This window comes from Suillus discolor, assembly GCF_016758755.1.
Source record: "Suillus discolor strain FC423 chromosome Unknown F5147scaffold_54, whole genome shotgun sequence".
Taxonomy (NCBI): Eukaryota; Fungi; Basidiomycota; class Agaricomycetes; order Boletales; family Suillaceae; genus Suillus; species Suillus discolor.
Window position 1 is genome coordinate 75,197 of NW_024541301.1, and position 12,927 is coordinate 88,123.

At 47.3% G+C, this 12,927-nt stretch overlaps 6 protein-coding genes across 6 annotated transcripts; 4 read left to right on the plus strand and 2 right to left on the minus strand.

Annotated features, from left to right (window-relative positions):
- Positions 1 to 306: 306 nt before the first annotated feature.
- F5147DRAFT_813045 (major facilitator superfamily domain-containing protein) lies at positions 307 to 2,264 on the minus strand (the record flags this gene model as incomplete). The annotated part of the gene is made up of 7 exons (XM_041443483.1): positions 307 to 749; positions 803 to 1,292; positions 1,342 to 1,498; positions 1,551 to 1,685; positions 1,739 to 1,899; positions 1,960 to 2,025; positions 2,091 to 2,264. 7 exons carry the CDS (start codon positions 2,262 to 2,264, stop codon positions 496 to 498), a joined length of 1,437 nt encoding a protein of 478 aa, XP_041289507.1. The 3' UTR covers positions 307 to 495.
- A 989-nt stretch (positions 2,265 to 3,253) lies between these two features.
- F5147DRAFT_776963 (uncharacterized protein) lies at positions 3,254 to 4,713 on the minus strand (the record flags this gene model as incomplete). Its single annotated transcript, XM_041441919.1, has 5 exons — positions 3,254 to 3,507; positions 3,562 to 4,100; positions 4,180 to 4,340; positions 4,409 to 4,474; positions 4,540 to 4,713. 5 exons carry the CDS (start codon positions 4,711 to 4,713, stop codon positions 3,254 to 3,256), a joined length of 1,194 nt encoding a protein of 397 aa, XP_041289508.1.
- A 2,284-nt stretch (positions 4,714 to 6,997) lies between these two features.
- F5147DRAFT_776965 (uncharacterized protein) lies at positions 6,998 to 7,325 on the plus strand (the record flags this gene model as incomplete). The annotated part of the gene is made up of 2 exons (XM_041441920.1): positions 6,998 to 7,139; positions 7,198 to 7,325. The coding sequence occupies 2 exons, from the start codon at positions 6,998 to 7,000 to the stop codon at positions 7,323 to 7,325; spliced, it is 270 nt and encodes an 89-aa protein (XP_041289509.1).
- A 1,135-nt stretch (positions 7,326 to 8,460) lies between these two features.
- On the plus strand, positions 8,461 to 9,534 carry F5147DRAFT_747133 (uncharacterized protein; the record flags this gene model as incomplete). Its single annotated transcript, XM_041439910.1, has 5 exons — positions 8,461 to 8,802; positions 8,838 to 8,863; positions 8,925 to 9,071; positions 9,120 to 9,199; positions 9,221 to 9,534. 5 exons carry the CDS (start codon positions 8,461 to 8,463, stop codon positions 9,532 to 9,534), a joined length of 909 nt encoding a protein of 302 aa, XP_041289510.1.
- A 420-nt stretch (positions 9,535 to 9,954) lies between these two features.
- On the plus strand, positions 9,955 to 10,633 carry F5147DRAFT_747134 (uncharacterized protein; the record flags this gene model as incomplete). Its single annotated transcript, XM_041439911.1, has 3 exons — positions 9,955 to 10,036; positions 10,075 to 10,146; positions 10,194 to 10,633. The coding sequence occupies 3 exons, from the start codon at positions 9,955 to 9,957 to the stop codon at positions 10,631 to 10,633; spliced, it is 594 nt and encodes a 197-aa protein (XP_041289511.1).
- A 927-nt stretch (positions 10,634 to 11,560) lies between these two features.
- On the plus strand, positions 11,561 to 12,035 carry F5147DRAFT_533484 (uncharacterized protein; the record flags this gene model as incomplete). Its single annotated transcript, XM_041430116.1, has 2 exons — positions 11,561 to 11,818; positions 11,868 to 12,035. Coding segments are annotated over 2 exons (426 nt in total), but the record flags the coding sequence as incomplete, so codon positions are not given.
- Positions 12,036 to 12,927: the final 892 nt, after the last annotated feature.

Here is a 12,927-nt window from a genome sequence, read left to right on the forward strand (position 1 = left end):
GTTCATCATGACTGTTATACACTAGAAGCATATTACTCATCTAATTCCCCGATCAGACCACGGAGGGAAACTGTCATCACCCCTTCTTTCAAAACTCGGCAGTTCACCAACCTTTTACAAGGTCTGAATGAATGTGGAACCGTGCTGGAATAATGCAAGGGAAGATCGCAGGATAGCTGAAACAACAAACCTGTTAGTGATAAGAGGAAAGACGAGGAAGTCAAGTACCGAACCAGAACGTGGGATTGAAACCTGATTTGCATTTTGAAACAAGCGCACGAGACGAACTTAAGATGATGCAAAAGAGATGACAATAATTGTGCGCTAAGATTCAATAAATGTATAAAAGGCATGTACTTATTCACAGGAGGGTTTTCCTGATGTGAATAGCTCACCTTGGTGAACTTCAATATGATATCTCTAAATCAAATAAATGACTACATAGTGATAAACACAGTCCAATCAGATATATCGATCCTTCTTGCGAGTCACCCATTACTCATCCCTGTCTCGTACTTCATCTGGCAACTGGGATGCTAGCCATCTCAATCCACCGGCCAACACAATGAAGACGACAAAAACTGCATTTCCTCCTAGAAGATTGTGCTCCTTCGATAAAGCAAAGAGCGAAGTCGCCAAAGTGGGACCAGCGATACGAGCTACCGACGCAGAGGTTTGGCCGAGGCCATTGATGGCCCCGAGGACATTGTTTGTGGGAGCAGAGGCTGTGATAAACATGAAAATAGCCCCTGCAATTAAGTGAGTTACTTGTAATGACAGACGGTTTCATTACAATACACACCAAATGCCATATTCCATGCGAGTTGCATACCTGTAAGGCAAAGCAAGGCAAACGTGATTGCATGATCGACTTCTCCCCTTGCGCGTACAATCCACGACATTATCGGAAATATAGCCATGAGTGGTACGTAGCACGACACTGAGATACGGAATACACGCTTCGGACCAATCCAATCGATGATCCTAGCGAAGAATAATGCTTGAAAGATACCACTCGTGATCCCAAACAATGCCATCCACCAGCCAATAGTAGCAGGATCAAATCCAAGACCGCCAAGACGGGTAGGCGTCGAAAACAACAGTGGCAAAAGAGCACGGAAAGAAATGTCAAGCAAGGCAAGCAGGGCGTAGTTTGCAATCGGAATAACAACGGAAGGCGTGAGCAGAGTGCGCAAGGGCGTATATGCCGTGGATTGTTGAGGCAGTGATTCATGACTTGAAATACCGAGCATGGCCAATGTCGACTTTGGCCGACGCCTTGCCGGTAATGTCTGTCGATCGTGAGCAACGTGTACGATAAGACAGGTATGTGGAACCTACTTCTTCTAAGAGGATTGACATCACCAAAACGGCTAGGACGAACAAGCAGGCTGCCACCGCGCATGGCAGAAAGTATGGAAACTTTTCCCAAAAGGCATTGGCGAATAATGCAGGCCAACGATCTTGCGGTCGCGCCAGAGTTCCGCCTATTAAAGGACTGACATGCCAATTCATTATTTGCTATCTCCATAATCAATTGCTCCGCTTACCCGATAAAACCTCCAATGGACCAGACAATTGGAAACAAGGCAAATGCCTGAGCCATATTTGTAGAGTCCGTCAATTCCCCCATCATAGTCTTCATAACCCCCACATTGCCATTTAGAAGACCACACAAGCAGCGGCTAGGTAAACCTAGCATATCAGCATCACACATCTCCTTCAACGGAAGACACACCTAATGACAAGACTCCAGAATGTGGTTGAAAGGCCGAAGCACAGTATCGAAATGCAAGCACCTGAGAGTCCAATCACCAACACCGGCTTGCGCCCAATGCGGTCAGACAGCCTACCCCACCTCAGTACCGTCAGTGCTTGCGCAGCAAAAAACAGAGATCCCTGCCAATAACATCCGATGAGCGAACCATGCACTTCTTAAGTCATAATTCTGGCACCTACAATGATTCCAGCATAATATCCTACAGCTGCATCGTCGCCCCCAGTGATTCCGAGTTCACTGATCAGCTAAGAAAGAAAAATAGTATCAAAGATGTACATCGAAAAGAAGTATCATGATTGCGAAACCATACCTGATTGATGTACGGGAATATAGATGTCGAGGCGATGGGTTCTGCGAGGTGCAGCGATATAAGTATGCCTATCTGAAGTTTTGGAAGGGGCGTTTTAAGTTTTTTCGAGCTCTTGGTAGGTACCAGAGGCGTTGTCTCGTTTTCCATGATTTCATGAGAATTGGAAGTATCCATCCTGGTGATCTGGATTCTGTGCAGGTTCCGTCGTCCAGTACCGTTTGATACCCCTGCCACACTCCATGGCATATATATACTTTGGCATTTTCGCCTTGTTTGGTTTGGATGGTTGGTTGATGGGGCGGATCTCACACTAGTCACAGGAACAGTGATGGCGGCTAGTTAAATCTGAATGACATGCTATCATTCCCGGTATTAATATAACATTTTCATTGTAGCTCCTCAACCACATCACTTTTTTATGGAAAGCCGGAGCCACCCACGCTCCTACCCAGCGGACGTTTCGAGGGTGGGGGTCCCGTCTAGATAGTTTACTACATATCAATAGAGCTCACCTGCCATAATTCACACACCGAACTTCTCCGAGGACGTCCGGGAAATGGAAACTCTAGGTCTAGTCTACGTAGAGTCTACTCTGGGTCCTGTCTGGGGGTGTGCCAGCCGCCCAGCCAGATTAAACAACACTTCAACCCATACCCGTACCCGTGACCCGCGCGGGTTATAGCGCAGGTGCCGGGTAATGTAGCTTGCCGGCATAACCCGGCACCAAACGTCCAGCTGAGCGGTAGCGTTGTTCGCTTGCGATAGTCGTTTCCTTTCCTTCACCAACGTCGAGTTCGTCGTACCGTTCGCACATATACCAGACCTTCTTTAGTCCCACCCACCACTCCCTCGTAATTTTTCCCGTTACTTGTTACTTAATCAGCCAAAGTCCATCCCATGTCAATAATATTAAACTCGTAACTCAGCTTAGATTGTCAAAGAGTCAGTGACACGATCAGTGAGCAGGTTTCCCGCCCTCCCAGCGGCTCCACCTGCTTGCGTCCCACCCCGAGCTAACGCTCGGACCAGCCCAACCTACCAAGTGGTGTCGTTGACTCCTGAGCTAAGACGATGCTGGACCTATACCCATGCGGATCCCTGGGCGGCGGGCGTCATCAAGATGAGGGCGGGGTGAGCTAAGTCACAATCTTGTGAGTCACCTGTCACTCATCCTTGTCCTGTACTTCATCTCGCAAGTGGGATGCCAGCCATCTCAATCCACCACCCAACATAATTAAGACGACAAAAACTGCATTTCCTCCTAGAAGGTTGTATTCCTTCGACGCAGCAAAGAGCGAAGTCGCCAAGGTGGGACCAACGACACGAGCTACCGATGCAGAGGTTTGGCCGAGGCCATTGATGGGGCCAAGGACATTGCTTGTAGGAGCAGAGGCTGTAATAACCATGAAAATAGCCCCTGCAATTAAGTGAGTTACTTGTAATGACGAGAAGGTCTCATTACAACACGCACCAAATGCCATATCCCATGCAACTTGTATACCTATAAGGAAAATCAAGGCAAACGTGATTGCTTGATCGACTTCTCCCCTTGCGCGTACAATCCACGACATTATCGGAAACATAGCCATGAGTGGTGCGTAGCACGACACTGATACACAGAATAAACGCTTCGGACCAATGCAATCGACGATCCTAGCGAAGAATAATGCTTGAAAGATACCATTCGTGATCCCAAACAACGCCATCCACCAGCCAATAGTAGCAGGATCAAATCCAAGACCGCCAAGATGAGTAGGTGTCGAAAACAACAGTGGCAAAAGAACAATGAAAGAAATGTCAAGCAAGGCAAGCAGAGTGTAGTTTGCAATCGGAATAACAACGCAAGGCGTGAGCAGAGATCGCAAGGGCGTATCCATGGATTGTTGATGCAGTGGTTCATCACTTGAAATCCGATAAAGCTTCCAATGCACCAGGTAATTGGAAACAAGGCAAATGCCTGAGCCATATTTGTAGAGTCCGTCAACTCTCCCATCATAGTCTTCATAACTCCTACATTGCCATTCAGAAGACCGCACAAGCAGCGGCTTAGCATATCAGCATCGCACATCTCCTTTAGCTGAAGACACACCTAATGACAAGACTCCAGAATGTCGTTGAGAGGCCGAAGCACAGTATCGAAATGCAAGCACCCGAGAGTCCAATTACCAACACCGGCTTGCGCCCGATGCGGTCAGACAGCCTACTCCACCTCAGCACCGTCAGTGCCTGCGCGACAAAAAAAAGAGATTCCTGCCAATCACATTCGATGAGCGAACCACTCTTGCATGCCCTTCGCAAGTCATAATCCTAACACCTACAATGATTCCAGCATAATATCCTACAGCCGCGTCATCGCCCCCAGTGATGCCGAGTTCTCTGATCAGCTAAGAAAGAAAAACAGCATCAGAGATGTACATCGAAAAGAAGTATCGTGATTGCGAAACCATACCTGATTAATGTACGGGAATATAGATGTCGAAGCGATGGGTTCCGCAAGGAGTAGCGACATAAGTATGCCTATCTGAAGTTTTGGAAGGGGCGTTTTAGGTTTTTTCGAGCTCTTGGCAGATACCAGAGGCGTTGTCTCGTTTGCCATGATTTCATGAGAATTGGAAGTATCCATCCTGGTGATCTGGATTTTGTGCAGGTTCCGTCGTCCAGTACCGTTCGATACTACCGCCCCTGCACTTCGTGGATTCCTCATATACTTTCGCATCTTCGCTTTGTTTAGTTTGGACGCTTGGTGATGAGGCGAATCTCACACTAGTCCTCGCCACAGGGACAGTGGTGGCGGCCGGCGGGGGCTAGTTAAACTCGGGTTACGGTCAAGAAACTGTCAAGTAATAATTGAACTAACTGGATCTTACCTGTCAGCTCGGCGGCTTGCGCTGCAATACATACATAAGCAACCTCTTTGCTCGCTCATATGCGAAAGAAGGTATGAAAGCGTCAGTGGACATTGTCCAGAGCAAAGAGCGGGAGATCGGCTGCAATGTCTTGACTCGCGATCAGTAAATTTCGGTGAGCCAACCGACATACCTATATTTTGTAAGCCGAAATCTTAATCTCTTTCCTATACATGACGTTACATCAGGAAAACCCCAACTTACTTAAGCTTGCCTTAAACAGACTCAAGTTGTACTTAGTGACTTAGCCTACTTTGCTAGAAATTCAAATTTGACATATTCAGGAAAAAGTTGTTCAGTCATATTAGCATACATATTTTGTTACAGGTTACACTAAAAAAATACAAAATTTACTAGGTAGATGATGCATGAGAGAGGAAACAAATGTGGCTAAGTTGATTAAGCAAGATTAAGTAAGTTGGGGTTTTCCTGATGTATGTTAGATATATTACTTTGTATCGTAATGCACAGGAAAGAACACGATGTCCTCACCGGCACCTGGCCTTCCCAATAAGTAGCTTTACTAATACAGGACAAATACGTGTGCTGTCAATTACTAGAATAGTCGTTTGCGCTAAAACCTCGACACCAGCCATAAACCTTGCCCCAAATCCTGCGCGTCCTTAGATATATCTACATACAAGCCTCGGGGAAACTAGGTAGGTTCTGTTCCGTGTACATTCCGCCCTGATGCTAATCTGGCTGTTCCCGTTTTGTCGCTAAACCATCCGCTCCGCTATACGAACTGTTCCCACGACTTTCCTTCCCCTCCCTCATCGTTGTCTGTGATGTCGAGGCTGTCAGCAACACGTAGGCTTGGTTCTGGACATCACCCTTGACAAAATCAACGGTTCTGGTGCTCATCTCCCTTTGTTTGTCGCCCCTCGTCAGTGACTCTGGTGTTGGCAAGGTACGTTGCTGCCGCGTCTACCAAGTACCTACTAACTACTGACCTGATGTCATTCAACAGTCTTGCCTCCTCCTCTGTTTCGCAGACGACACGCACACCGAGAGTTATAGCACTGTTTGGTGTTAGGTACGTTGCTGCCGCTCCTACCAACAGCAAGTACCTACTGACTGTCGTTCAACAGTCTCTCCTCCTCCTCCATTTCACAGACGACATGCACACCGAGAGTTATATAGCACTGTTTGGTGTTAGGTACGTTGCTTCCGTTCCTACCAATACCAAGTACCTACTAACTACTAACTGTTGTTCAACAGTCTCTCCTCCTCCGTTTCGCAGACAACATGCACACCGAGAGTTATATAGCACTGTTTGGTGTCAGGTACGTTGCTTCCATTCCTACCAATACCAGTACCTACTAACTGTTGTTCAACAGTCTCTCCTCCTCCTCCATTTTGCAGACGACACACCAGACGACACGCACACTGAGAGTTATATAGCATTGTTCAGTGTTAGGTACGTTGCTGCCATGTCTACTAATACTAACTACATACTGACTGACGTTCAACAGTCTCGCCTCCTCCTCCGTTTCGCAGACAACACGTACACTGAGAGTTATGACACTGTTCGGTGTTAGGTACGTTGACACACCTTCTGCCTTACTTCACTCATAGTCTTATTCGGCAGGACGCACCTCATTGACACACCTTCTACCTCGCTTTACCAACATCCCCCATTTGTTAATTTTATCCGGCAGGGCTCGCCTCGTCGCTAAATCTTCTGCGCTGCTATACGGAACTGTTCCCACAGCCTTCCCTCCTCCTCCCTCATCGCCATCTCACATATTCAGGCCGTCAGCCCTCTTCTATCATACATTTGCTGGATGGCTTACCGTGGAACCTCCTCTTGAAAGGTTGCTGGCCTGTCAAAAGCTGCCATTAAGCATGGCTACCGTGGTCTCACTCGTCAGTCGAAGGTCTTAACAGCCGGTCAGCAAAGTCAACGGATCGAGGAAGTTCGAACCAAAAGAAGGCATGAAATATCAGGTCAGCCTTCATGACTTTTGTACCAGGCACAAATCCTTACTAGTGTTAGAAATGTCATCTGTTGATCGCAAGGCAGTTGAGAAGATGATCAATGATGTTGGCGTAGACATTGATGATGAACCCTACACAGCTCCACCAGGTGAAGAAGGCTTTGACATCAGCCACGAGGGTGGCGAATATGAAGCTTTTGAAGGTCTATCAGAGCAAGTCGCTTCTGTTACAGGGATCTGTAACACCTACTAGAGCCCCAGCTCTCCCTACGCCTGCCCCCGCTCTGCTAAACTCCCCGCGCGGCGGTGCGCCGCCTGCGCCTAGAAAGACAGCGGTCTGGACCGCTATGACCCCGCCCCCTGGCGCTATGACCCCGCCCCTGGCCTAGAAGGCCATGTACCTGATCCATAGAGGCTGTACGCCTCATGGACACCCTAGATCAGCGCATGCATAACGCATGTCGCTTCATGAAGATCCGGAGCGCACTTGGCGCTTCCTGTACCTATGCGCAGCTGCCCTTGGCGCAGCATGCTTGATCAGAGGTTAAGCCTCATGTATCTTATCTGACCCTCATGTCTAGCTATCATAGATTCACGATATACTATTGATTATAGACTGAGCTAGAATACTTGTAGTACTTCCCTCTAAGTAGACACAGATTATTGTACTTAGACTTTACTTTAATCTACTAGGTTCATCCCCAGAACTTGCTCATCTAAGCCTACCAGCTTCCTTGTGTGAGACCGCACTTCTAAGTCGCCCCCATACGACTTAGCACGTATCCGCTAGCCCTGCATCTCGATGAGCGCCGTCTTACCGAGATCGCTGGAGGAATCCTTGACATTCCGTCAAGGCCAGACCACGCTCAGCTTCAGTAGACTCACTCGAGTCGTCGCTGAGAAGACCCATCCTAGTTCGCATACGCCGACCTACAGTCGACGTAACAGCTTCCTTGTCGCACGTGTGAGTATCGTCAGTACACAATGATTTTTTCTGTTAACTTTCATTTTCAGTCGCTATGTTGATTCTCGCACACGCCATGATCGCATTGAACTCCAAATGGAGCAGTGGCACAGCCAAATTGACTGATTGGTTGATGCCTATCTGGACTACCGTGTACATGATCGTGGTGATGGAATGCCCTGCATTGCAAATACTGCCCCGGCCGTTGCAGGTAGTGATTGCCCGTCGCTGACCAGTATCGATCTCATTGATCTGTTTGGTACGTCTATTTTGTTCTGTTGTACTTGCCTGACCTTTTGCAGGTCGTGAACGGATGTCATTGCAACCTCAACCATTGCATCGCTATCCCAATGAGACACTCATTTACCACGGTTATATGGGGTGTGCTCCTCTATTTCCGACAGTGGCAATTTCAATCCGTACCCTCGCAAATTATCGTCAATGCCACTGAACTTGTCCTCGATTTAGTATTCAGGCACAGTGCAAGGCGCTGTGCCATCTCCATGATGTAGGCCTTCGTATGTGTCATTGTTTACCTCAGATTCAACATTGTATTATAGATGCCGTATCGACCTTATCTTAATTCCCAATTCTCCGACACCTATGACATATACCTTGAGATTTTAAATCGTGTGGACCGCCGCCTGAATGGAGCACTTCATCGCAACACGCCCAATTGGCGTCTCCTCAACGCATGTCCATGCTGTTCTTATCAACTCGAAGACGAGCTGCCGTTAGCATTCAAGTGGCTTGCCTCTATTGATGGCAACAACAGCCTCAAAAGATGGGCATCCTCTACTTATGGCCTTACTGCACGGGAGGATTCTCGCAAGCCTCGTTCTGACTACTGGATTGATCAAATGACTGTTGATGCCTTCAAGGATGAAGTTCGAAGATCAGCGGTATGTCAATAATACATGTGTGTCGCAACTGTAAGCTAACTAAGGTAGCCGAGCAAATCAAGTCTAGATCGACAAGATGACTGGGAAGACTTGGTAACTGTGCCAGTGGAATCTGAGACTAGCTTCAATTGTACAGAGCAGTGGCGAAATGCTGGACCCGAGCAGCAGAAGAAAATGTTTTCTGTTTTCGACGAGTCTGGTATTTTCATTGCGGCATGCCGGCACAGATTTATACTTCTCGCCTGCGATATGGTGTGCAGTGGTGAACTGTAGGTTCTAGTTTCATTATCTATGCATTTTGCTAAATTGAACCTTAGGGCAAAATATCCCTTGGCTCTGATGAACCAGTTGCTGTCCGTTTTTGGTGTGAATGGTGGATGCGCTTATGATATTGGTTGTGCGTTCACGAAGACTCTAGCTAACAGCAGTCTTGGTCCCCTCGCCCAAAGCCTTAATTTGCGCATGATGGTTGGCGCGTTCCATGGTCATGCGCATAACCGAAGGTGCCAATTAGATTGGCACCCAATGTATATCAAAGGGACTGGGCTGACCGAGGGTGAGGGATGTGAGCATGTATTCTCATCTTCAAACGATCTTGCACGAAGCACTAGACACGCCTCTCCGTTTCATCGCCATCAAACGATCGAGGAGCATTTCGCCTTCTGGGACCAAGATAAATATGCAGCGTTAAGTACATCTCATGTCGTACACAGCCAATACTTGATCAACTAATAGCATTGACAGGCATCTTTTTATGCAACCATTACAAAGAAGCACTAACCCTCATACACACTCTCTCTGCCGAACTGTCGGCCGTTAAACAAGCTCTCAACCTGACTGATGCCGACTTTGCTCGGTTCCATACCGAGGAAAGATCGTATCTTGAATCTCTTCAAGAACAGCCCCTCAGCGACCGACTCCAAATTCGCTATATTCAGGTTCTTGATGACCTAAATGAACGGCAGTGAGTTTGAGTTTGACATTGTGTGTTCTTCCTCCCTCACTTAGTTCATAAAAGGTCAGAATGGAACAAGGCTCGAGAGGCTGCCAATCAGGCACTGACAAGTGTCCCTGTTGGTGACATACGTCAAATTAACACCATTCTTAGTCAAGCCTGAATTCGTGTCGACACTGCTTACACTAAACTCCAGCATGCTGAAGCTTTCACTGCCCATATCGAGAGTCAGCTCACAATCGAAGAGCGATGGACAGTCAGAGGCGATGAATACAACAAGTACAAGGATGAGGTATCGCTCCAGAAGTATCGTCTAGCTCTCGATGAATTAGAGTGTCTCGTGGTCATGCGATTATTCAAACTATCTAAACTCTCACTTTCAGGAACGGGTAAGCAAATGGTGTTGTGTTCGACGGAAGCTGATCACCATTAGCAGGGTACAAATTACAGCAACAGATCGGAAAGGCGTTGCAGAGACGTTCAGATGCAATTCGGAATGCCATCAACAAGTATAATGTGCAAGCTACTGCCCTTAATCCTGCCCAACCACGCTTATCATGGAAGGACATAGCCGATTATAGTTTCCTGGGCGAGTTTGATGTTCTCCGATATTCACGCACTGACATGCATGAACTTGACTGGGCCAAGCCTACACATCGAGAAGGCTCAGTCAAATTCTTCAAGCTTTGCCGTGCGTATGAAGAAGTTGAGCATCTCAACATTGAAGTTCGTCGTCTGCGGACTGCCATTCATGATGAGGGCGCACAGATGTCTACAACCATCAATAAACTCCTTGACTCAAATCCTCCGCTGGGTCAGGAGCTGCAGAAGCGCTGGAAACTGCGTTCCACAGTCAATTCTGTACATTTATTCTGACTAGATGAGATTGAGGCGCAACCTGGATTCTCAGGTATTCGAGGTCATGGACGACGGATTGGCTCCTTGGTAGAGAACGAGTCTGGTGCAGTAGAGTGTTCGAACCGTTATCAATCTGCCACTGGTACGTTTGTCTTTCAGTTGAATATATTTATGACGTCAAATTGATCACTCGCCAGATCACGATATTGTCGATGACATCGCTTTGGGGCATGCTACGGACCTTATGGAGCACAAGGAACAGATACAGACTACCCAGGCCATTGTAGATTATATATCAACCATTGTAGATTAGTAGACTCAATGTTTCAAATACAATTACACTTTCACCTCTATCAGCATCAGTCTATGAACCAGAACGACAGCGAAATCACCTTCACCTCTATCAGCATCAGTCTATGAACCACCTTCACCTCTATCAGCATCAGTCTATGAACCAGACCGACAGCAAAATCCTCAGGTTCACCTTCACCTCTATCAGCATCAGTCTATGAACAGACCGGCAGCGAAATTCTCAGTTTCACCTTCCCTCTATCAGCATCAGTCTATGAACCACCTTCACCTCTATCAGCATCAGTCTATGAACCAGACCGGCAGCGAAATCCTCAATTTCACCTTACCTCTATCAGCACCAGTCTATGAACCACCTTCACCTCTATCAGCATCAGTCTATGAACTGAAACGACGGACACAGCATATATATATTCTGGGGTTGTGTATCCAGATTCAGGTATGTCGTATGTAGACGACTTTCATTAAGATAGCCGCTTTTGACTTTACTAAATATCAAGATAGGCACTGCTACAAGTAATGCTTTACTCAGTCTTCGCATCCCACCTCAACCACTAACAATGTGTACGACTACTCGTTCAAAGCCGCGCTCTACAGATAATTCAAGCTCGAATGAGTTGAGCTATTGTCCCACGTTTCACGCCTGCTGGACTAGCGGCTCTCTACTCCAACTCGAACTTTGCGCTAGGGTTCAGCAATGGAGAGCGTCAAGCAGCTGCTCGTGCACTACTTAGAAACGAGTCACATCTTGACGGCACACACTACCACACAAAAACACTTGGTGGTCTTCATCCTGCTTATATAGCCTTCAACAAGATCCCATCGTCCACGGAGAGGCAGAGCTTGAGTCAGGAAGAATTTGTCGAGATGGCTCTTGAAGACGTGTTTGATGCAGTATGTACCATGAGTATCTTATGCTAAACCTGACTTAGCACCATCCCAGCTTGCTACTCAAGACCGTCTTGATGGCGGGTTGTCTCTTCTCATTTGCTGCCCAGGATCTCATTTCACAGAAACCACCACTCCCGATCGTATTGCGGTGGACCTTTACATCACTCCACAAGAACTGCGTGAGGCGCCCGATCAAATTGGTGGAGACGTCTCTGTTCTCGTCCAGGCGTTCTGCGAGGAGTTTGCAATGCCCCATCTTAGGCATTTTATGGAGCGTTGCAGTATAGAAAATATCACACCTCCCAACCGATGTATGTTCGGATTCGTTTTTTATCTGCTTCTGACATATTCAACTACTACAGATCCTGCAACTCCAGTGAACCCAACTGGATCCCCATCATTACCTGCACCATTGTGCCCTACTGGGGCTCGAATTCAGTGTTCAGCTCGCTCTCCCAAACAGTTTCAGCACGACTTCGTTATTGCTGCTTCGTCCAAGTCACGCATGCCACCAAACCCAAAGTCAGCGGCCGTGAAGCACGCCATGGCCTTGGCTTCTTCAGGCTCTGTCGGAAGCCCCAAGATAAAACAGCGTCAAAATGCTGACGCTTTCTTGTTGTCTGGGACAAATGCTGTACCAGACCCTAAGGTTTTCGCTCCCCTGCTTAGCATTGGTCCGAATACTGATGCTATGCTTGATCGCTTCAAAATCAGTGATGAAGCGATCTTGAAACTTCGTGACCTCATTGTTACCGTGCGCAGTAGCCAGTGGGAAGTAGTCTTAAGGTCCCCCAAATGGGATCTCACTTATGAACAGGCAGCTAATTTGATGAAGGCCCTCCATGCAGACCTGAATGGCGCTCCATTAGGCAGCATCAAAAAGGTATGAAGACCAAAGTATTTATTTAATGAAACTGAATTGTATGCACGCCCCCAGACTTCGATGCTACTATCTGTGATTCTCAAGGTGCTTGGCACACTTGTCTTAATTTGCGCGCTCTGTTTTTTTAGTCTGGTTTTACTTTTCTAGATCATGGCACCCCTTGTCCTTTCGTAAGTGTGCGCACTCGGATCATGGCACTCATCTTTTCGTAAGTGCGCGCACCCAAAGT